At 35.9% G+C, this 25,666-nt stretch overlaps 1 protein-coding gene across 4 annotated transcripts; it reads right to left on the minus strand.

Annotated features, from left to right (window-relative positions):
* Positions 1 to 7,199: 7,199 nt before the first annotated feature.
* LOC110101814 (probable E3 ubiquitin-protein ligase HIP1) lies at positions 7,200 to 25,106 on the minus strand. Of its 4 annotated transcripts, none has more exons than XM_020829875.2 (2): positions 24,939 to 25,106; positions 7,200 to 8,949 (listed from the first exon to the last, which is right to left on the minus strand). In XM_020829875.2, exon 2 carries the CDS (start codon positions 8,856 to 8,858, stop codon positions 7,215 to 7,217), a length of 1,644 nt encoding a protein of 547 aa, XP_020685534.1. In that variant the 5' UTR covers positions 8,859 to 8,949; positions 24,939 to 25,106; the 3' UTR covers positions 7,200 to 7,214. The 4 variants fall into 4 exon arrangements, with proteins under 4 accessions (XP_020685534.1, XP_020685537.1, XP_020685535.1 ...); XM_020829878.2 differs by lacking the exon at positions 24,939 to 25,106 and adding an exon at positions 24,847 to 24,869; XM_020829876.2 differs by lacking the exon at positions 24,939 to 25,106 and adding an exon at positions 24,583 to 24,605.
* Positions 25,107 to 25,666: the final 560 nt, after the last annotated feature.

Here is a 25,666-nt window from a genome sequence, read left to right on the forward strand (position 1 = left end):
CACGAACTTTAGCTGTAGTTGTCAATTACTGAGCATAGCTCTCCCCCCTAGTTTGGGAAATTTTCAGGAGAACCTACTGTTAAGTGATGGCCAAACACCCGAGGTTTACATACAGTCGACGCGTACCGGGTGACAGGTTCTTTTACTGTTTTCATTAGTTGTAGTTCCTTACTTTATTTTTGGATGGCATGCAGAGCATGATTAGAGATAAGTTGCTTGTATATTGTGAACACTCTATGGAATGGAAATAAAATTTTAGAGGCGTTTTTTGTTCTTGAAGTTTGTTTAGAAAAATTTTGATTACATGAAAGATGAATAGTGATTTATCTGAACGTCCGATTTCGTTCCCGCCTCGTATATACGAGCTAACCGGGCCGGGTCGTGATAGGGAAGGAGAAGAGCACTGGAGTTTACCTGGACGCAATTTCATGCGCCTCATAGAAGCAGAGGTACAAAATAGGCGAGCAAAAGGATTATGCTTCAGGTGAGATGAGAGATTTACACCAGGGCATAGGTGCAAGAATCGAGCCCTTCAAGTCTTAATGGTCTGTGAGGGGAAGAGGAAAGTGAGAATGAGCTTGAGGATGTCATTGAGGAGGCAAAGCAATTAAATTTAGATGTGACATAAGTGTCCGTGAATTATGTGGTGGGATTCACCCTAAATCACACCATGAAGATAAGGTGGAAAATTGGGGAGCAATCAGTGGTGATTTTGGTGGATAGTAGAGCAATCACAATAGCACATGGCACATGACGCAAAATAACGCACTATTTTATTTAAAAATATTTAAAAATATATAATGTAATTATAAACATTTTTTAATATTTATATGTTTTATTTATAATATAATATAATATTTTATTTTAAAATATGATTAAAAGATTTGTTAAGTTTTATAATACCCTAAATAAATACTAGCCCTCACGGTTTCTAAAACCCTAGCCCTCACGGTTCGTTTGTCTGGCAAAGTTACGAATGAAGGCCCTCACGCAACAAAGGGCAAAGAAAGGCCCTCACGCAGCGAAGGAACGAACGGAGTCCGCCTCCCACTCCTCCCTCACCTTTCTTAGCTGGTGCCCAACGTATGCAAAGGAACGAACGAAGTGCAGCCCTCACGCACACGAAGGAACGAACATAGTGCTAACGAAAGAAGTGCAGCCCTCACGCACGCGAAGGAACGAATAGAGTGCTGTAATTCCGTCGCCCTCTCCTTCCTCTGATTCCACTGCGGCGGCGCCCACTCCTTCCTCTATCGGTGTCCAACGGACACGAAGGAACAAATGATTTGCGACCACTACATGAGCCCTTCATCTTCCATTTGATTTTTTTTTTTTGCTTTTCATTTCTTCTACTTTGTCTTGGAAGCATGGGCGGATCCCCATTGAGTTGAGGGATATTTTGGAATATTTTGGATATTTTGGGTATTTTTCCCCCTCTCAAAAAATTTTTTTGCCCTCATTTAATCAATCCTAAGCATCTTTGTCCATCCCCCACAAAAATTTTTTTTTTTTGCCCACCCTGAAAAAAGAAGCTGGATCCGCCCCTTCTTGGAAGTTTCTGCGCTATTATTTTGTAACTAAATCATCTAATCTATCTAGTCATTGGAGGCATGTATTAGGTCCTCATTGCTATTAAAGTCAAATATGTGAACTGAAAGATTGTTCGATTTTATAATGTTATTTCCTTTGAAATAAATTGTATATGAAGAGTATTAAAGCATTCAAGAATCAAGATTCATATTTTATAGCAAGGTGATTTTAAGTTGAAACATACTCATTTAGAGCTAGGCTTTATGTGATTATCCTTCCTAATTCTTTGGAAAAGTAGATAGCATGCTCAAAAATTTAATTTTGCATTCCTCAGTGATCTTTTTTAATTGATATCAACTATATTTTGAATTTGCTTGCCTATAGGCCATCATAAAATATCATATTCAATACAATCTTTAAAAAAGTATCCAGCATGGGTATTGAGGTGTTTTTCGTTCGTGAGGCGAGGCATAAACTTCTAGGCGTTTTGAGGTATAACCCTCAAAATACAAAAAATTGCGTAAAATCAAAATAAAAGTTAAAAGTGATTTTTTATATAATATCCAAATAGTATGTTAAAGGATCACATATTACCTTTGTATTAAACTATGAAATAACAAATTTACATACATATGAAATAAAAAATTGTATAAGATGTAAAACGTTAAGTGATAAATTATGTAAAATAGAATTAAAATTCAAATATTATTGGGACAAAACAATATAAAATATATGAATTACATAAAAGTATCATATAACATCAAGTTCAACTCTATTTTTTTTCTTTCTCAATTGCCTACACATCTACGTTTAATTCCTAAAGAAAGTTGAAATAATTGACAACTCAAAAATTATTTGTAATATCATTACTAAGAAAATTTTTATTTGAGTCACTGTAATAACAGATTGGTCACTCTCCTGTCTCAACCTATAGGGTCCAATAACTCTCAATCTGCTTCTTCAATTATTTCAGTCATCTTCAGATTTCATAAATATTTGTCATCAACATAAAGATAATACTCCAAAATTTTAAGAGATAGTGTTGGTATGCGGCTTTCTAGAGATCCCTTGCGTTAGCTACAATAGTGGTGGCTACAGTGAAGGCAATGGGCTAGAGGTCGACGCAATTGAGAGAAAGTCGTTGAGGCTTGGGGTTGTAAGAAGGCATGATTTTTTTAGGTCTTTTGTATATGATTTTAGATGAGTTTTAAATTAATAAAAATATATAAATAGAATGAGGCGTACGCCTCATGCCAATGAGGCGAGATACGCCTCAAGCCGGGGCTCATCCAAGATGAGGCGTAAACCTCATAAAAAAAAGATTAAGGCGTAAGCCTTAAGGCATTTTGTGCTGGAATTGTGCTGAGGCAAGCCCCATATTGCACAATTTTAAACAATGAGCATAGCATGGAAATATGCAATATTGACTCATTAAGCCAATAACAATATTGTGACATGTATTTTTTTTATGGAAAAATAACAAAAGGAAGAATTACACGCCACAAACAATACCTTGTTAGAGGTTTCAAAAATGTTAGACCTTGCTCTAATTACCCCGAGCATATTAACACTGAGATTAGGCATCCATGTTGAAGAAGGATTTGAAAGATCATATTAATGACACTTCAGATGTTAACCTTAATGAAGGAGATGACCTGTATGTCATAACATATGATGATATTCTATACGCTAATCCATCCAAAATATTAGGGACAAGTAAATCCAACGCTTTTAGTGAGAGTTCAACATCAGAATCAATCCTCAAATCATCAAGACCCAAAGGACCATTAGATATTTATCTTACACCAAATTCTGAAGATGTAGTAAAGCGGAGAAAAGGTCAATTTAGCAAAGAGATGGATGCCACTAAAAAGGAAATGAGGGAAAGGGCTATTTATGTTTTTTGTAGATGGATGTATGATGCTAATATTTCATTTAATGCAGTGAGATATGACAGTTTCCCTATTATGGTCAAGGCACTTAGTTTGGACCTGGCATGAAACCTCCTAGTTATCAAAAGGTACAGTTCCTTGTTTGAAGAAAGAGATTGGACATACACATGAACTATCATGATGTCATCAAGAAGATTGTGCACGATATGGTTGTTCTCTAATGACGGATGGATGGACATCAAGGAATGGGAAAAGCTTGATAGCTTTTCTTGATAGCTTTTCTTGTGAATTGTCCAAGAGGTACGCATTTATAAAGTCAATGGATGACAGTCCTTTTTCCGAGAATGCTGTGAAAATATTTGAACTATTTTACAAGCATATTGATATTATTGGAGCACGTATTGTGATCCAAGTTGTTACTGATAATGTAGCTTAAAATATTCTTGCAGGTTAGTCAAAATCTAAACCTACATTATTTAATATGAAGAATAAATTTTTATACTAACATAAATTCCAATGATATTACAGAAAAATTATTGATAGACAAATATCCTCACATTTATTGAACTCCTTATGTTGCCCAGTGTTTGGATTTAATAATGAAAAACATTTTCAAAATCGAAAAACTCAGGCGATGCTTTGAAAAAGTGATGGTAGAACACAAGTTTATATACTCTAGGTCTCGTTTAATTTTAATTAGAAGATGCACAAACCAAAGAGCACTTGTCAGACTCGCCAAGACTCAGTTCGCAACAACTTTCTTGACATTACAACATTTTCATCAACAACTAAAATTGAAGAAAATGTTTACTTGTGAAGAGTTCATTTTGAATCCTTATGTGAAAAAGACTAAAGCAAAATAATCTCAACAGACAATCATGCAGCAATCATTTAGAACACTATTGTGTATGCCATACAAATAGATAGGCCTTTATTAAAGATTTTTAGAATATTTGATGGAGAGAAGAAGCCCCGAATGTCTTATATATATGAAGAAATAAATAGAGCAAAAGAGGCAATTGCTACAAGTTTTAGTACCATTGATAAATATGATCAAATTTTTAAAAATATTAATAGAAGTTGGAAAGTACAATTACACTGACCTCTGCATGCAACGACACATTTTTTAAATCCTGAATATTTCTTCAATAATCTGAATATTGTCATGGATAAAGAAATAGTTGATGGTTTTATTCATGTAATGGAAGATTGTCTAAAGATGTAGATAAAGAAGATAAAATCAGCAATGAATTAAGCTTATACATTAGAGGTGAATGACTATTTGGCACTCCTCCCACTGTAAAATAAAGGAGTACGCAATCTCCAGGTATCATTATTTGCATAAAATGAAGATTGATTAGCAAGTTTATAAAAATAAAAAATAAGTATTTCATTTCTTCCAAATTATTGGTAGTTGACATATGGCCAAAGAGCTCCCAATTTATAAAGTTTTGCTATCAAAGTTCTCAGTCTAACATGTAGTTCATCAGGCTCCGAACTCAATTGGAGTATTTTTGAACATGTAAGCATTTATATGAAGAATGTGAAGCTTTTTAATATATGTTCATAGTATAGTAATGTAATAATATTTCAATTGCAGCTTCATAGCAAACGAAGAAACAAATTGGATCATGATCACTTAAAAGATATAATTTATGTAAAATACAATAGAACATTGATACATAGATACAATTATCGTAATGTGAGAAAGATCAAGGACAAGCTGTTAAAGAATCCAGCCGTCACCCAAGTTATGTTCTGAAGGGGGGACTGTTACTTTAACAGGGGAGATTTTTCTATTTCGTACCTTTGGTGACATCCCCAAGCTACTCCAAGAGTTCCATGGCAGTGCAATAAAGTGACACTCCGGAGTTCAGAAGACAGTCGATTTTCAGGGAGTTATATTGGGCAGTGATGCGCGCAATATAGAGGACTAGGATTGCCACGATCATAAGGGTTTTCAGTGACACTGGTAGTAGTTGATCATCTAAGCAAATATGCACATTCATCTCTTTGAAGCACCCTTACACCGCGATCACGGTGGTTGCTATTTTTATACGATAAGTTGTACACTTGCAAGGGTTCCCAAAGGCCATTATATCAGGCAGAGACAAGGTGTTCCTTAGCCATTTATGTAAGAAGATATTTCATCTACAGGAAATAATGTTGATGAGAAGTATAGCCTACCACCCTCAAACAAATGGACAATCAGAAGTAGTCAACCAAAGTGTAGAAAACTATTTGAGATATTTTGTATTAGACACACTGAAGGATTGGGCAAGGTGGATTGCATGGACCGAATATTGGTACAATACCTCATACCACTCAGCGGCAAAGATCACTCCCTTCAGGATTCTCTATGGAGAGACCTGCCCCATTTGTATCAGACACACCGAAGGATTGGGCATGGTGAATTGCATGGATCAAATATTGGTACAACATCTCATACCACTCAGCAGCAAAGATCACTCCCTTTAGGATTCTCTATGGAGAGACCTACCCCATTTGATTCACTATGGGGACAACACTACACCAGAGTCTAGTGTAGAGCAGTATTTAGAGGAGAGGGACAGGATACTATTTGAGCTCAATGGGCATTTGTTGAGAGCCAAACAAATCATGAAAAGGAAGGTTGATGGGCACAAAAGAGAAGTAAATTTTGAATAAGGATATATGGATTACTTCAAATTGAGACCCTACAGACATAAAACACTAGCCATGAGGAGGAATGAAAAGTTATCCCACTGATACTTTAGACCTTATGAGATCTTGGAGTGCATTGGAGCAGTAGCCTATCAATTGAGGTTACCACCATCATCAGCGTTGCACCCAGTCATCCATGCCTCATTGTTACAGAAGGTAAAAGGAGAGCATATACTATCATCACTACTCTCGACATTGACAAAGGACAAGGAAGTTATTTTGAAATCCCTTGAAGTAGTAGGTATACGTAGAGGAGAGGCAGAGGCACAAGAGGTGCTAATCAAATGGATGGATCTGTCAGATCATGATGTCACATGGGAGCTGTATGAGACTATCATTAGACAGTTTTCAACCTTCCACCTTGAGGACAATGTGCATTTTGGGGAGGAGAGTATTGATACAATGGGAGGGGGCCAACCGATCCAACTGGATGAGGCAGACCAACCGAGGGTAGGAAGCAAGAATTTCAGGCCCCCTTGTGAGGCCCAACAACATTAATTTCATTATGAGAGAGTGGAATAAAGTGGGATTAGGGAAGGAAAGAATTGGAATTTGAAATTCAATTAGGGGAGGAAAATTAATTATGAAAATGCCTTTTTGGAGGAAGGATTGGATAGAGTTTAATTAGGATCACCTGGGTTGTTTTTTATAATTATGTGATTTGATTTTTGCTATAGTTTTCTTTATTTGAGGACATCCTAGCTGCGTCTAGATTGAGTGAGAGAGACGATCGACCTCCCTAATTATAGATTATCGTATCTTGCTTTGGTGTTGAAGAACTAATATAAAAATCATCTATCGATTCTCAATTTCTGCCACTTTTATTGTTGTTTTTTTTTTTTTTTCCGTTGATTTCACATTCAAGGAGCATACAAAAATCATCCATCAATTCTCAATTTCAAGCAATTTTATTATTGTTTTTTCACTGATTTCAAGGCGTATCAATTACAAATCAGATTCTGAAATTAGAAACCAGGAAGAAAGTAATATCGTTAGATATTGATATCAAAAATTCTACCTTTGATACCAATTCTTTTAGTAAAGCAGAAGCTTTGATATTAAACAGAAAAATCTTGAGAATAAACATATCTAGCATACCTCAGATATCATCCTGCTTCTCCCATCTCTGCTTCTAGCAGACAAAGGCAAGCCTGAAACACCATCACGTTGTCGATCTATAGAAACTGCTGCCCTTGAATACAATGGGGAATGTCCTTGGCGTACAGTTCTGGATAATTGATCAGGCTCCTGTATTGAAGCAGAACGACCAGATTGCCGTGAAGACAAATTATTACTTTGATATCCAGATTCAGACCCACCCGATGGAAACAAAGAGCTGCATAGAACCTCAGAAAAGTTTCTGTGGTACTGTGCAGGAACTATCTCACTTGGTGTCCTAATTGATCCTGGCGATGGCATGACGCCTAAACTACTGCTAGTTCTATTCCCTGGCACACTCAAGCTTGAATTAGGTGGATCCCAGTTTGGTGGATCCTGACCCAGATGACTAACATTAGTTCTTGTAAGAAATGTTGATTGGTCAAAAATGCCATTTCTTGGTAAGCTTGTAATATTTGCTTCCTCGGGAGATGCAACTAATCTCCGCTGCGGATAGGCTGCAAGTGACGAACTACCAAATCTTGACGTAGATGGAGAATTGTTAATGCTGCTAGACAAACCAGGAAGCAGTATGTGAGGCTGGCTTTGTTCTGCTGAGTGATTGAAAGGATTCAGAATAGAAGATGGATCACCAGATGACCAGATACTAGAAAGTCTATCACTAGTCATTGCAGAATGTGAATGAAAAGGGAACATATCATGCTGGCATGCAGTATTAAGCCTCGCCCGAATATTCCTCTGTGAGGTTTCAGCATTTCCAGAAATGCCAGAAGTTGGATTCCAATCGGAACAAACTCCTCCATGCATGGTGCTGTAACCTGAACTCTGATTGACTTCTAAGCCAGTAGCTGCAGGAAGATACCTCGATGAACTTGGCATGTCCAATTCTGCAGAAATATTACGACTAGTTGAAGATTCTCCACTGACCCCTTCCATGACTTTCCTCTTACAAGCCATACGCTGTCTATCAACTGATCTTCTAGCTCTATCATCATCTTCTGAGACCTTCCCAACACCACTAGAGGAGCTTACATTAGAATTTGAGTAAGGAACATGCTCAGGTTCAAGGAATTCTAGTACAAAAGCACATGACGATACTTCCATAATCTGGCTATGAGGATCAGCCTGCACATTTTCCTCCATTCTCGGATTCACATCACTTGAATTCAACCTTTGTGTGATTGCCTGACCATCATCAGCAGGAGTATTATTAAGATTCAAGTCTGCATAGTCGAATGACAGATTTCTATTTCCTTCGCATGGCCTTTCATCTGTTCTTCGTCCACCAGCAGAATTAATTGAAAGAGAAGTATTCCAGCCATGATCCATTTTAGTCCCATGATTTTCTTGGTTTGTTATATACGCACTAGAGTCAGGGTCACGTGAATTCCAGATATTTAAACCATCAGTTTCTCGAGGGGCCATGTTCAGGTAATCCAAGTCCGTATCATTAGGAGATAATAAATAGTCCGCTAAGGTAGGGGTCTCCACAGAATTTAGAACCATGCTACGCCCAAAAAATGATTGATCCATACCAGCGCTATTTGAATCAGATCCACAGACAATTTGAAGAGATTCAGGAATTGATTCAACAGAGTTTCTATGCCTTTGCATTTAAGGCAAGAGTATAACTGATTTCCTCCTAGGACTGCATAGAAAAAGGTTATGGAGCCTCCAACACTAGATGTACTAATTACAGAACAACCTGCAGTAAAAAACGAAAACATGTGTTAAAACGCTATTTTTAAAATAAATCTAATTATAGAATACACGATGGCTCAAAAAAGCATAAAAGCTAATTCCAGTATAGACAAACATAAACTGATGAAAGATAGCCAATAAGACCCAAAAGGATAAGAAAGACAAGACAAATATTTATTAAAAAGCTTACAAAGTTGTTCGTTAAGTACTACAAGACAAAAATAACAATTAACGGTTTTATATACTGTTTCTTCCTCAATGAAGACCGGCATATTGTTTAAAGGAAATCCATTTTGGCAAACAAGAAATCTTGATTACTCATCTATAAATTAATCAAATTTACTAAAAAAACAAGCTTCAAATTAACTAGGAGTATACTCATAGCATTAATTATTTTGTATTTTTCATAAGTTGCATTAGTTTTTTGAAAGAAAGATGATGTTAATCATACCAAAATGATAACTTATTTTCAATCACTTATAAGAATTATATGAATTCTGATTGAACAAAATGATTTTAAATCAACAAGAAGCCTGAACAGTTCCCTTTCCTTCCAAATAAAATCCCCATTGATCATAAACAAAGTTCAAGCAGAATTTAAAAAGCATAATTAGATTTCATGACCAGCAATGAAGCTGGTTACAATCTTTAATCTATCCAAAAAGATACAATCATAGCAAGGCAGAGTCGCACAATAAAGAGATTCATCCAAAAAACTTAGGATAAGCTGGTCAATGTTTAAGGTATCCCTAGTGAGGACCCAAATGCACATTGGCTAACTAAAGATCTTCCACGTCCCACTAAAGAAACCTAACCACTGCTCCAATCCCGCTCATCGGGTCATTCAGAGAGTTCTGAAACCTGTTGAGATAAAGAAAACCGAGTGTGATTGCATAGAAAAAGAGAACAAAAATGATGAAAACTGATGAAACCATAGTGGGGGTTGGGGGGGTGAATGGGACCAACTTATTGGGAATAATAAAAAAATGATAGGATAAAGAAGCCACAATGAAAACACTGGACACCCGTAAATATTAAATTTTAGAATTATGAAGTTCAACCATATTAATTCATCTTAAGAAGTCACTTTGTAAAGTAAATAAGTAATTTCACAATTACTAATTCATTTTTGTTCATTTCTTGAGAGTTTCATGAAATTTTGTTGCAAGTAAATTTAATCCCCTGTCATGAAGAAAAGTTTTTTTTTTAATATAATAGCCTGTTCCCATATATTATATAATAAAAGGATGCATAAGGCCTGTTACAAACGCCCTTTGATATAATAGACAATGGATAACACTCCTTGATTTTTTTCCCAAAAAAATAACAAATGAATAGAGAAGTAGAAGCACGAACCCATGACCTCAAAAGATAGAAGCCGAAATATAAACCAAGAGGCCAAAGCACGATTCATAAATGTAGACAATTAAAATTGTTATAAATTTATTCCAATCAGGAAATTTTCTCAAATTACTTTGCATATTTGACTTCTAAAAAGGACAGACAAACTCAGCCGACTTACAACAAACCACATGCTTACCATCAGCTCCGTCCATGTGTACACAGAAGAAATAAATCATAGCCACACATGTATACACTTGAGCACCATAAATACAGATGCACAGTAAACAATAAAGACATCTCAGAAATAGCCTATAGTGACTTTAAGTCACAGAAGTTTTAGCATCATTTCCTGTCTTTTTCCACTTCTCAATTTCTTTATGGTATCATTGCTCAGGTCCTCTGTACAGACAGAAGATCTTAAGGAGGTAAGTCATCTTATCATTTTTCATGGCGCAATCTTCTTCTTCCCAAACTGGAAATTCAGCATCCGAATCAGCCATAGATTCTTCCATCATACCTGCATCCTTGAAATTTGTTATTTCAAACATTAAAACAATTGTACCCACCTAATTATCAAATGATAACTACCCCATATGGAAATCCTAAGTCACAAAACTACCACGAGCAAATGGCTTTACCAGTTTCATCGATCCAAATGCTTCTCCACCAACCCTTCTTCAGCAATCCACTGATGGATCTACAATCACCAATTCAAAATACACCGAATGGGTTCTGATCGATCAGAACCTCAATGCGGAAGCTTCAAGACAATACAATCCCCCAGATCAAAATACAGCACTATATTCTAACAGAGGTAGAGGAAGAAAATGAAGAGGTCGATTCAATTTCCAGAATGCTCGACCAAACACTCAACCAGCACAGCAGTGTCAAATCTGCAACAAGAAGGGACATTCGGCCACGAATTGTTGGCACAGATTCAACATCAATTACATTCCGCCACCACAAAAAGGCAACACAGCTCTTACAGCCACTAATGACAATCCCAACCCGGACTGCTATCTGGATTCAGGCGCCACATCTCATCTCACAAATGATATTAACAGTCTCACGTTAGGTGATCCCATACCATACAATGGAACAGACACCATACAAATTGGATATGGCAGCACACTTCCCATAGCCCACACAGGAGCTGGGCTTCTCCCAACCCCCAACCGTAAGTTCCAATTATCCCAACTCCTTCACATCCCAAATCTCTCTCACAACCTTCTTTCCATTTATCATCAAACCAAAGACAATAACATTACCATTTCATTTGATGCTTCTGGTTTCATTGTCAAGGATATCAAGACAAACAAACTCTGCTTCAGGGTCCAAGCCGTAATGGACTCTACCCAATCCCAACCTCCCCACGCATACATCGATCAGCCCTCTCTCCTATCACCAAGCTGCAACCACATGGCACAACAGATTTGGATATCCCCACATTCGAACCATAGCAATCATCTCCAACACCAACCACCAACTAAAAATACCCACATCCTTTGTTTTATGTACTGCTTGTAAGGTCGCTAAAGGCCATAACTTGAAATTTCCTATTTATGTTTCCCATTCTAAATTCCCATTAGAACTTATTCACTCAGATGTATGGGGTCCAGCCCCAATCACATCATATCAAAGATTTCGTTATTACGTCATTTTCATAGACGATTTCTCTCGGTTTATATGGATTTTTCCCATGAAATGCAAGTCAGAAGTGCCATCAATCTTTACCATATTCCATAAAAGGATAGAAAAACAAATCCCACATAAACTCAAACAATTTAGATCAAACGGGGGAATAGAATATGTAAACTAAACATTACAAACATACTTACAAAAACAGGGGATTATACACCAAATATCATGTCCCTACACCCCAAAATAGAATGGTATAATCGAAAGAAAGCACAGACACCTCATTGAAACAACAAGAACTTTGTTAAACACAACATCTGTACCATACTCATACTGGCCAGACGCAGTACTCACTACCTCATATCTAATCAACCGGATGCCATCTCATACGACTCACAACAGTACTCCATTTCAGCTGCTATATCACAAAATCCCTGACTACTCCATACTAAGAACTTTTGGATGTGAGTGCTTCCCCTGGATTCCCCCACACAACAAACACAAATTGGCCCCAAGAGCTACATCGTGCATTTTTATAGGATATTCGACATCCCACAAAGGATACAAATGTCTAAACCCAACTAGCAATCACATAACCATCTCACAACATGTAACCTTTCATGAAAACACATTTCCATTTGCTCAAACCAACATACCCTCATCACCACAACCCACCGTCCCAAACAACCCATTTCTTCTTACACCCACCACCCAACCCACCATAGCCATACACATTACCCCTCCCGAAACCTATCCCACCACTCATACTCCAACCACATCAAATATACCAACCTTAGCAAACACCAACAACACAGCCTCCCCCACACCCCGATCACCTATACCACCACCCATTGCAACACACACCCGATGATAACAAGATTCAAAACAGGATCTATTAAACCAAAAACAATCCTAAACCTATTACACCAACACTCTCACGCCCAACAAAACCCAAACCCAAATCCAATTACATATCAAGAGGCATCCAAATATCAACACTGTAGACAAGCAATGGCAACAGAATTCGTTGCATTGCAACAGCAAGCAACTTGGTCTCTGGTTCCACCACCGAAAAATACCCCCATCCTTGGATGCAAATGGACATACAAAACCAAACTCCATTATGATGGCTCAATTGCCAGATTCAAGGCACGACTAGTAGCTCAGGGACAAACAACAATATGAGATTAATTATCTGGAAACTTTCAGTCCAGTGGCCAAATTCCAAACCATTCGGATATTACTCACCATTGCTTTAACAAGAATTGGGAAGTACAACAGTTAGATGTGGCTAATGCTTTCTTACACGGCAAACTGACGTACACCATATACATGAGACAACCTCAGGGCTATGAAGACAATCAACATCCAGACCATGTCTGCCTTCTTCACAAGGCAATTTATGGTCTTAAACAGGCATCAAGACAATGGTTTACAATCTTCTCAATATTCCTAAAACAAATAGGATTTCAACCAAGCAAAGCTGATCCCTCATTACTCATACTCTCGCAAGACGACACCCAGGTGTACATACTAACATATGTTGACGACATTTTACTCACAGGTAACAACTCATCTCTCATCTCCAGCATCATATTGAAATTGCATAGCACCTTTTCTATGAAACATTTAGGCACAACCAATAATTTTCTTGGCATCAACATCACCACCCATAAAAACTCACTTTTTCTATCTCAAACTCAATACGCCAAATCACTACTTCAAAGTACAAGACTCAATACATGCAAACCTCTCTCCAACCCATCATGCACCAAACCACCACAACAAATAACACCTGACCCCATTCTCACAGACCCATACACATATAGACAAATAACAGAATCTCTTCAATACCTAATCATAACACGACCCGACATTGCATTTCATGTAAATCTCCTTTGTCAGCACATGCACAACCCACAACCATATCATGCATACCTTCTCAAGAGGCTACTCAGGTACATCAAAGGCATAACAGACTACGACATACCAATCTCGTCGGGACCACTTCAACTACATTCAAACTCAGACGCAGACTGGGCAAGCAACACAGAAACAAAGAGATCTACCTCAAGCTATTGTTCATTTCTCGGGACCACACCGATCTCGTGGAGCGTCAAGAAACAACATACCGTGGCAAGATCATCCACGGAGGTAGAATACTGAGCATTGGCAGCGGCTATCACAGATATCATCTAGCAACGACAACTACTACAAGATTTCAAAATACCCATTTTGCATCCAACGGATCTTCATTGCGACAACACTTCTACCATAGCCTTGGCCAATAATCCAGTGTTCCACGCTAGGACGAAACACATCGAGATCGATCATCGCTTCATACGACACCAGATTCACTCGAACATCATTCAAGTTCAACTGATTAGCACCCAGGACCATATCGCCGACATCTTCACAAACATCTTTCTACTCCCATATTTTATTTGCTTCGAGCCAAGCTGAAGGTTCACGGAAACCATCACCTTGAGGGGGGATAAAAAGTACAAACGAACTTAGCCGACTTACAACAAACCACATGCTTACCATCAGCTCCGTCCACCAGTACATAGAAGAAATAAATCATAGCCACACATGTACACACTTGAGCACTATAAATACAGATGTACAGTAAACAATAAAGACATCTTAGAAATAGCTTATAGTGACTTTAAGTCACAACAGTTTTAGCATCATTTCCTTTTGTCTTTTTCCTCTTCTCAATTTCTTTAACTTCAAGATCTTAATAATGCTAGCACAATTACCATAGATAATTTCTTTTAACTATTTCTTGAATGAACAGATCCAATACCTACCATGTTATAATTCCTAAAATAATTTATCTAGTGTCCTAATCAGATCCATTTAAGATAATCACTGTGAACTTTTCTTTCCATAACTAAAATTCTCTAACATTTATGTCCATACAATGTAGTTATGAACAGTGCTCATAACTTCATTTACTCAATGCATCAAGACATGCATCAAAAATTCACAAATCTTAAAGAAGGATTGCACTAATAGACGTAATTACATCAAACACTACTTCTAATGATAAAAGTGATCATAATTAGGATGTAATGAGAATGGATGTATTGCCTACCTCCAAATATGTAACATTCTTCAGCACGATTTCACTTCACACCATTGCTCCAAAGTAAACAAACCCTAAAAACACGAATCATATTCACACCATTGGAGAGGCACTAAAACTCGTATGTTGAGCAATTTATTTAATACCCTGCTGAACTGTTCTAGAAAAAGCTTAAAGAGCATTTGGGATTATTCTCAATTTTCGTAATTTTATTTTGTTTTAAAAAAAAAAGCAAGTAATTTTTTAAATGCTAGAAACAAATATTATGTGCTTTTTAGTTGTTTCCATTTTCATAAAAATGAAAATCACCCCCAACATCGTCTATTGTTGCACACAGCCATCGATGTAAGCCATCACGACCTTATGCAATAGGCACTCAAAATAAAAACACCTATTTAGGATATAAAACACATTTTTTAATATTAAAATATAAACAAAATAAAAGATAAAGTATTAAAAAAATAAAAAATAAAAAAAGAATGTTATCCCAAATAGCCAATAAATTTTTATTGCAAACTAAAACCAAGAGGACAGTGTAGTATTATATATATATACCCAACAGCTAATTGAATTGATCTAAAAAGCTTTAACTCAACCTATACTAAAACATATTAGGGAAAGAAATACGGAGAGAGGAGACTAATAAAGAGTGATGATAAAGTTTAGAATGAGCAAAAATTATAATAACAGATAGGTTGTAAAGCACTCATCATCATGTCGCGTGCATTTCTCATTAAATAGCCCCAATTTGCATTGATGAGCTTGGTAGAAACGAATTATCAATTTGGCTTCATTTTTCTTTACTTACTAGTAAAAGCTTTATTTTCTAGCAAGTAACCTGTACCAAATTTGCAAAGGATTACAGTATTTGTTTATTAAATAAGCTTTAACGAAAGCAAGTTGCAATTCATCCTTGTAAACCTCAATAGCAAGTAAAGTGACCGAGACCAATTCACACCCTCAAGTCTCTTCTAGACCTTTGAGTAGTTATTTACCTAAGGCTTAGCCCCAGTGAAATTTGGTAAACCAACAAGTTTCACAAAGCCAGCAGTCCACAGAATATATAAAACCGACAAGAAACTTTGTGTAAGTCTATTTTAGGTCATATTAGTTCAGTTGGACATCATGCAAAGCTCATATATTAATACTCAAAATCATCATCAACCCATGTCTCTCCAAGCTCTATAGGATAACTAACCTTTTCTAGCCCTTCCTAGTTTTTGCTAAAGCTTTCCTCCCATATCTTATATCCACCATAGCTAATGGGGACAAGATTCATGATATTATGCATTTCTTAGTTTGTTTTCTTGGTTGTCATGTTCACAAAGATTTTGGCATAATAATCATAATACTCTGTGATTTTTTGAATTTACTAGGACCTTGATGTCCTTATCTAGTTTAAGGTTATCGTATCTATTTTTCAAATTTTCACCTATAATTTAAGGATGTTGCTATGAGCAATTTTCTTATTACATTCAGGTGAACGTCTCCTATAGTTTTAGAACTTCACGACTTTTTCATTCTCCTAATGTGTATAGCAAAAACTAGGGTTGACAGTCCAGATAGTCTTATATTGTGTGTTGACTTTTTTTCTTCAAACTGCTTTTCCTTATTTTTTTTCTCTCCTTCAACAATCTGATATCAGTGTCTGGCACTTGCTTCTTGTTTCTCACTAGAAAAAGGGTTTTTGAAGAACTTTGTAATTTGATATCTGCTAGTATACATTTTAATATGGCCTCTTCTCTTTCCTTTAACTTGATTTGCCAAAAACCCATCACCCAGAGTTTTTTTCATAGGCAATTTCCATCCCATTCACCGTTATAATCTCTTAACAGTACACTCTACTTTGTTTTTGACATCAATAACAATTGACAGCTTTTGTACTACTTTTTTACTCTCTTCCATCATATTCTTGTTCCTCCTAGCAAAAAATCACTCATCCTTCCTCAAAATTACCAACAGCACGGTTCAAATTTGAGTTCAAATTCAAATTTAAATTTTAAAATTTATAATCCAACCAAATCCTGAAATTCCATCATGTTGCCTACCTAAGGTAAATTATAACAAACCGCAACTAAAATTCAAAACAATTCAAGCCCTATTAAAAGTTTAAACCTAAGGTCATAAACAAGCCTACAACTGACCAAATTTCAAAATCAAACCTATTTCTACCCATCTCATCAATTCAACGCACTATAGAGCACACAATCCTTCCCTTGACTCACACAATTTCACCTTGCAACCACAAGCAACTTCACTCAACTTCACGCACATGCTCGTAGCACACAATACACGGTTTTTCTTTGCATTCCATCACTCAACATTGCACCCGCGTGTGACCTCACACAAACTCGCATGCTTCCTCTTGACTGCTTTACATCTCCACCACTAGGACTGTAGTTGCAATACACTCTCACCCTCTCTCAGCATTAGAGTACTGCACTTCATGCACTCAGTTAGGGCTTTTGAGCTCAATTCCTTCTTTAGCTATGGCGGCCCACTCATTGTTTTCTTCTACTTTTTCTAGTCTATCATAAATTTCAGCACTTTTCTAGCATTACGAGTTGTGCTCAATCATTTTGATTCCAGATGGTGCCATGACTACCATTCTTGCTTCTGATTTGGAACCTTATCCCATAACCTTTCCTCATTTGACTACTCCTGGGTTTTTGGTTAAACCCATAGTTTGGTCTCCATCACTACCATATATTTCAATGGCTTATCCCTCTGTGAAGGTTCTCCCATCTGCTTTCACACATTCCGTAACTACACCGCATGTTGCTCTCCCTTTTTGTTGCTTTGGAAAGATTAATGGGTAGAATGATTCAAGATATACTCCTTTCCATCAAAGTACTTCTTTTTTATTTTTTAAATAAGATTCAAACACTCCTATACATTAGTAGTCATCCACATATCAAAGCATGTCTATACTAATTTTTACTTAATATGAATCTAGTTGCTTGATAGGTTCCTCTCGTATTCTACTATGGGATAAATTCTCATTGGGTCGCCCAAGCCTAGAGGTTATTCGCACATTCATGAAAGAGTACACTTGGATAATGACTATTCCATTAGGTTCATTAATCATTCATCATATCATTATAAGATTATCCTTAGAAACAGATCATACCAAACTTTTCTCTCAATGATCCTAATATGTTAGTGACTATTTGTTACATATGTTAAAATGGTTTCCACATTTTGACTTCTATAGAGCGACCTATCACTCCCATTTATGTTACATTCTCTCAACTTTGTCTACATTAATTCAATCAATCAACTTTATACTTCCTGTGTTCCATATATGACAAATCTTTGCAAGTGGATGCTACTACAGCTCATTTTTCTAAGCCTTTTGTTGTCATAGTTTTGGTTGAATGGATGTTACTTTAAATTTGAAAATGATGCATGGATTGGCTCCTCATCTAATGGATAATGGCAGATTATTGAATTTGAAGGCATACAATCCTATTGTTCTTCTTATAATTTTTTTAGACATATAATCTCTGAATGTTTAAAATATGATAAAATCTAACCATCACGCATAAGAAGAACAAACCAATGTTCACAACCAACATCCTATCACAATGGTGGTTGCTCCACCATCATCATATCAAGTTTGCATTCAAAACTTGAAAACAACATTATAATCTCCTTTGGAAGAAGAGATTATTGTGCATGCCCATGCTTGCCCCATAAAGCTTTTCATTGAATCATCTAAAAGTAATATCATTGATGTCGACCTCCTTATTCTTGAAAAATCTCGTCTTCTACTAATTTGTGAAGCCATAAATGAACATGATCCTCAACAATCTTATAATTTAGATGAGAGCACTTACAATGCAGACACTCTAGTGGATAGAAAGTTCATATCCTATTACCAAACAAGGTAGGAACAGAAAAAAATTTATGAACACTCTCAAGAATTATGCAGGCTTTAAATTAGCGCCATGATTTATTTTCCTTCTTTTTTCTCGGACAATTTTTAATAATTGCCCTTGTTGTGCTCATATCATTTTCTAGTTCTTTTATTATTCTTTAAAAAAATTATAGCAAACCCTACATCAAGAATTAGAAGTTAAGTATGAATTCCTTTAGTTTTTTCTCCACAAGGAATTGATATTTAGTTTTCTTAAAACTCATAACATAAGTATCTTTGTATATCCTAGATTTATTTTAAAATTTTGCTTCATCAACTAATAAGAATTTATAAAAAGTGTTTATTGATGTTAAATTACATATTATAAAGCTAAATAAAAAACAACAAACATTAATCATCAGCATGGTTTAAAATTATGCAATTAGAGGATCACCTCAAGGCTCTCTTCAACGCAATTTGAAAAAAAAAGGCAATGGGTCATATACCTTACACTTGCCATATGACGCTTAGGCCTTAGTTGGGTGTGAGACGTGCCTAAAGGCGGGCCATAGTGGCCTTAGTGCAATTTTAATGCAATTTTGAAGAAGCGCAGTACTCCAAAATTACAGTCTAGGTAACTTTAAATTATAAATTTTTTATATATAATTAAATATATTTATTATACATAAACCTCGAACTCACAATCACACACCATAAAACCCTTACACCCGTACTTGCAATACTATGTCATCGCTATTTCATGACCACTATTGCTTCTCCAATGCCTCCCCTCTAGTTGTTGGAAACCCACAATTTTAGTTTTAGTATGAGGGCAGAGAAAAAAAATTAACTATAATGATGATTTTAATTAAGATCCTTTAAGTGATGAGCATGGGAATTTTGAAATTCATAAATTGTAACATTAGATTTAATGTTTATATTGAATTGTAAATGGGAGATACTATTTATCTAGCATTGGTTGTAGCCTTGTATAAATTTTAAAGGCCTTTGAATTTTTATGATCATACTTGTATAAATTTTAATATCCTACTTTGATGCTAATATATTACTTAATATTTCATATTTTTATTAATTTAATTAATTCTGAAGCTTCAGCATCAAAATGCTTTGAGGCTTATGCCTTGCTTCATGGAAAAAAACACATAAATTATTGATTGCACAATTTCAAACCTTGTCTATCAGTTATCATAATATCCACAACTATGATAAAGAAATGTATGTTTTATTTCTTACCCTTCCCAACTCTTTTTGGTAGTCATTTTTTAATAATTCCATCCTACGGCTCACTTAGACAGTAAAGCGAGGTTAATAGCACCTCACAATCCTCCCAAGTAGGAGCTTGAAAGAAAGGTGTGTTAGGACTTAAGGAGCCAAGAAATGAGGAAATTTTTGGTATTGATTTGAGGAATAGATTATATTCTTCAAAAGCTGAAAATGAGTTTTTTTTTTTTTTTTATTAGAACTAAACATTACATGTGATGTAGACAAAGGGGGGGTTATGTGATGTAGACAAAGGGGGGGTCAAATCAAACCCAAAAAATTTTGGTTTCGACTTCCCTTGAGCTTGCTAGCTCATTAATTTTTGGGCTGGAATTTAGCTCATTATGAGCTGGTTTTTAGTTCATTTTTTGAACTAAGAGTTAGCTCATTATGAGCTATGTTTTTAGTTCACTTATTAATTTATTAGTAGATCATTATTTTTTGTCTCTTCTCCCCCCCCTTGTCTATTCATTTCCCGTGGTTGGCTCTTGGGTTCCCGTGCCTTGGCTCCTTGGATTCCACGGTTGGTTATTTCCGTGCCTTGGCTCCTTGGTTTCCATGGTTGGCTATTTGTTTTCTATGCTGGGTGGCCTTTCCGTGTCTTTGGTGCCTCGGTTCTATGCGGGCCTCTTTGGTTTCCGCGGCTGCCTCTTCGGGTCCCTAGCTGGGTTGTTTCCCGTGAGTGTTGGGGGGCTTTTCCGTGGTTTGTGATGCTTGAGTTCCTGTGGAAAATCAATGAAGTGGTTGTTTGGTTTCTCCTCTCTTGTTTATAAATATGAGTTGGTTTGTGACTGTTTTAAAAAGTGATAAATGTGATTTTTGGAAGATAAAACCTGAGAGTTTTTGGAAAAGCTTGCGAGCTTGTTCCTCTTCTTCTTCTTCTTCTACTTCTTTGGAAGGCTTGCGAGCTTCTCCACCCTTCGTCTTGTCTTATAATCTCTTTCTTCTCTCCGCAAGTTTACACCCCACATGTATCCTTCTTCTCAACAAATGAAAAGCTTCTTTAGGTGTTTGTGTTGAAGTCAAAGTTTATAAGTCTTTTATTTTATTATATAAAGTTGTGGCTTATAGTATTTGTGTCCTTTTGAGTATTTTTTGTGTCCTTCTATTATTTAGAAAAAGTTGTTTTTATGATCAAAAATTTGGGTATTTGATTGCACCAATTTGGTATCAGAGCAAGTTAGGAAGTCCTAGGTTTATGAGTCGTGTGTGTCTTAATGTCATGTTAGTTATCATGTAAATTTTGTTTTGAGTCATGTTGTCATTTGAGTCTTGGTGTCAAGTGAGCAATCTCAAGCCTTGGTGTCTCTTGATGCAACGCCTTCAGAACAAAAGCTAACTCATCAGAAGATGAGTTCTCAAGAAGGGGAGTCTGATGTAGACAAAGGGGGTCAAATCAAACCCAAAAAAATTTGGTTTTGACTTCCCTGGAGCTTGCTAGCTCATTAATTTTTGGGTTGGAATTTAGCTCATTATGAGCTGGTTTTTAGTTCATTTTTTAAACTAAGAGTTAGCTCATTATCAGCTATGTTTTTAGTTCACTTATTAATTTATTAGTAGCTCATTATTTTTTGTCTCTTCTCCTTCCCCTTGTCTATTTGTTTCCCGTGGTTGGCTCTTGGGTTCCCGTGCCTTGGCTCCTTGGATTCCACGGTTGGCTGTTTCCGTGCCTTGGCTCCTTGGTTTCCACGGTTGGCTATTTGTTTTCTGTGCTGGGTGGCCTTTCCGTGTCTTTGGTGCTTCGGTTCTGTGCGGGCCTCTTTTGTTTCCGCGGCTGCCTCTTCGGGTCCCTGGCTGGGTTGTTTCCCGTGAGTGTTGGGGGGCTTTTCCGTGGTTTGTGATGCTTGGGTTCATGTGGAAAATCAATGAAGTGGTTGTTTGGTTTATCCTCTCTTGTCTATAAATATGAGTTGGTTTGTGATTGTTTTAAAAAGTGATAAATGTGATTTTTGGAAGATAAAACCTGAGGGTTTTGGGAAAAGCTTGCGAGCTTGTTCCTCTTCTTCTTCTTCTACTTTGGTAACAGCACTTCAGCCCTACAATATTTTGATGTTAAAATTTTTTTATTAACGTGCTCTTCATCTAGAAATAAATGCAATTGAAGAACGTATAATCAAGTGCATACAAAGAGAAGAAACCGTTTGGCAACCCTAAAGATGAATTCCTTAGCATACATCATATACAACAAGAGACTCGAAGATAGAAACTTGAAGAAGAAATGATTAAAGGATGATGATGACCCTTTGATTTGTAGGGACATGACATCAGATAATGAATAGTATGTGGATGATGAAATGGAGGTAAGACCATCTGAATTTATTGGGAGGCATTTGACTCCATAGGTGATGAGGTAGGGAAGACAGCAATTAATTGCGACTACAACTCAAATAAAAACTCCCTCAATGATGACATCACAAATAACTTATGTTATCACACTATTATTATTTTCTTTAGGAATGAAATGTGGATGAGAATAGAATGGGAAAGAAAGAATTTTGAGTTAAACTTGATGTTATATGATACTTTTATACAATTCTTTTATTTTATATTGTTTTGGTATTATGATGTTTCCATTTTAATTCTATTTAATGCAATTTATTACTTGCCAATTTGTGTCTTATGCAATTTTTTATTCCATATGTATATCAATCTATTACTTCATAGTTCAATAGAATGTTAATATGTCATTTTTTGACATATTAATTGGCTATTATACAAAAAAATAATTTTTAACATTCATTTTCACTTTATGCAATTTTTTGATTTTGAGGCTTACACTTTGAGGCTTACACCTCACCTCATGAATGAAGAATGCCTCAACACCTAATGGTGTAATTTTAAACATTGATTAGCATTGGCCTACAACTTAATAATCGTAGGGTTTTCACATTAATAGCAACAATGATCTTAGATGTCTTTTTCCGACTCTTAGTTGCACCACATCTCACTTCAACTTCCCTATTTTATCATGAGTGTTTCCTTCCAAATCATTGTAATGAAGATATTTTGCATCATGCACATCTAAGCTATATAAGATATACATAAAATACTTAGCTTGATTGCTAAGGTCTTTGTTCTTGCCCATTACTAGGATAAATTAACTTAGAAGTTACTATTTCCCACTTTTCCAATCTAAACATCAAATGCTCCCTATCCATTTCCATCATCAACATCTAGTAGCACATAAATCATCATTTGTCGTTGACATACTAGATCAGACATATCACAAAATATTATATCCCTTGATCGAGATCAATTTCATATTAACTTAACTGAAATACAATACATTCAACTATTATCCAATCATATTTTTAAGCCCCTCATCTTCTAAATACTTTCCTCAATTTCCCTGCTTATTCTACACCCAATCTAGTTAGTTGATTAATTAGGCTACCAACTGCATCATAATTAGTAACCCACTTCCACAATTTTTAGCTATACGCAAAACACAAGTAGCTATCGTTTTTTTATGCCAACCACTTAGATATGACTCATGTCCTCATCTACCAAGTCTAATAGGTTGTTATTCTATTCATTATGTAAAAGTATAGCATTACTTATAGCAGTACTATGCGTTGATCTACAGATGAACCATGTTCACATGCACTAGGTGAGAACTACAAACAAGCACATATCGAGTTTAATTGTCCAACCTATATTACTGTAAGCTTTCCATCATCCATTTGTCAGCTAGAACTCATAGTCTAAGAAAAGAACTCAAAAAAACCAAATACCTACATATTTCTACATTATTAGAACTCACCAATCCATTTATATAGCAATGTATCACTCTTGGTATTCTTATTGATGAAGAACTGAAGGTTTTTCTTCATAAGAAATTGAGAATATCAATATTATAGTAGGCTAAAATTTACCCAAAAGGAATCCACTAATACAAGAATGCATGGATATCAAAGCCATTGTTTAGAAGCTGAAATCTGGACTGGCTTTCCATATGTCCAAATAACTTTATTTTTAGTATCAATCCAAGAAGACTTGTTGGCATATTCCACAAACATCAATAGAACTTACTTACGGAGGAATAGATCACATGCTTCTACTTCATATAAGAAGAATAACAAAGCTTTAACACTTTAGCAATAACTTTCCATAACTTTCCATATCCAACAAGACCCGCATAATTTTAACTACAAGCCTTTCAGATATACTGTTTTGATGAAAATTATAATCATACGTTTATTTCAAGACCTACATGTCTTGATACGAAATAAACAAAGTCAGAAGTACAAACTCAACCATTCAAAACAGAAAAGGTATCGTAAGCAAAAACTACTGAAAACCCATTAGGATGCGCTGATTCAAACTAAAATCAGGCTTCCTAGCTTCGTAAACAACAAAATTTCTCTAAAGCCGTCATAGACAAAAAACAAAAAAACTTTTCCCAAACATAAGACTTAGATGACCTTATCAGACAAAAGAATATGTTTCAATGACTTCGGAAACCATAAAGAGAAGACTGGCCCATCTCCGAACATCTGGTCATCCTAGACCTGATTTATCTTAAAAACCCATCATTTTAATATTTTTAAATACTAAAAAAAAAAGTAGAACACTAAAGACATCACCAGACCACAAAAAAAGAATTATCTGCAAACCGAAAAGACACTAGACAGCAGCAAATCATCATTTTATCCTCATGAAGAGTAGATATACAGAAGTTAAATCACCATCGATCAACTTTCAGAGGGGTCATCTGAAACACAAGTCGCAAATTGCTAAATCCAACGAAAAAATAGACGATCGTACAAATTAATCACACCTTACAACCACCACAGATCTGGAAATCGGCAAGATCCGATAAGCCGCTTTATGAAGACGGCGACTGAAGATTTCTACTCGACTATTCCTCCTCGGCCATCCGTCGCCAAGAGGAAACGACGAAAACCCAGCAACGAAGGACAGTGGCAAGAAAAAAAAAAAAAAAGTAAAGGGATGCTTCTTTAAGGAACTTTTATTACATCCAGTGAATGAACGTATGCTTCTCTACGTTTGGTTTAGAAAAAAAAGTGTCTGTACCGAGTTTTTTTTAAAAAACTCGTTACAACTCGGTACTCGGTACTCGGTACTCGGTACAGACGCTTTTTTTGCCTAAACCGAACGTAGAGGAGCGTACGTTCACTAGATAAAATAAAAGTTCTTCTTTAAGGCTTGTCTTCGGCTCTTTTCCAAACTCCCTGGCTATTTCTCCATTCCCGACCAACTATTTTAAGTTTTTAAAATAATTTATTAAATATGCGTATTAGTATGTGATACAAACAAATTATTAAAATCTAAGAAGTAATTGAGATTTCAGAATCAAAGATGTCTGTTTTTTGCATTTTTTTAAGGTTTTTTTATTATAAAAATTAAAATAATCATATATTTTTTTATGAACCACATAAATTATCTCTTTCTTTAAAACATTAATATTTAATTACTCCTACTTTATAGAGGCTAGTATTATATATAAGTGAATATATATATTACAATTGCAGATATAAAGATAAT

The sequence above is a fragment of the Dendrobium catenatum genome, unplaced genomic scaffold, assembly GCF_001605985.2.
Source record: "Dendrobium catenatum unplaced genomic scaffold, ASM160598v2 fragScaff_scaffold_1366, whole genome shotgun sequence".
NCBI classification, from domain to species: domain Eukaryota; kingdom Viridiplantae; phylum Streptophyta; class Magnoliopsida; order Asparagales; family Orchidaceae; genus Dendrobium; species Dendrobium catenatum.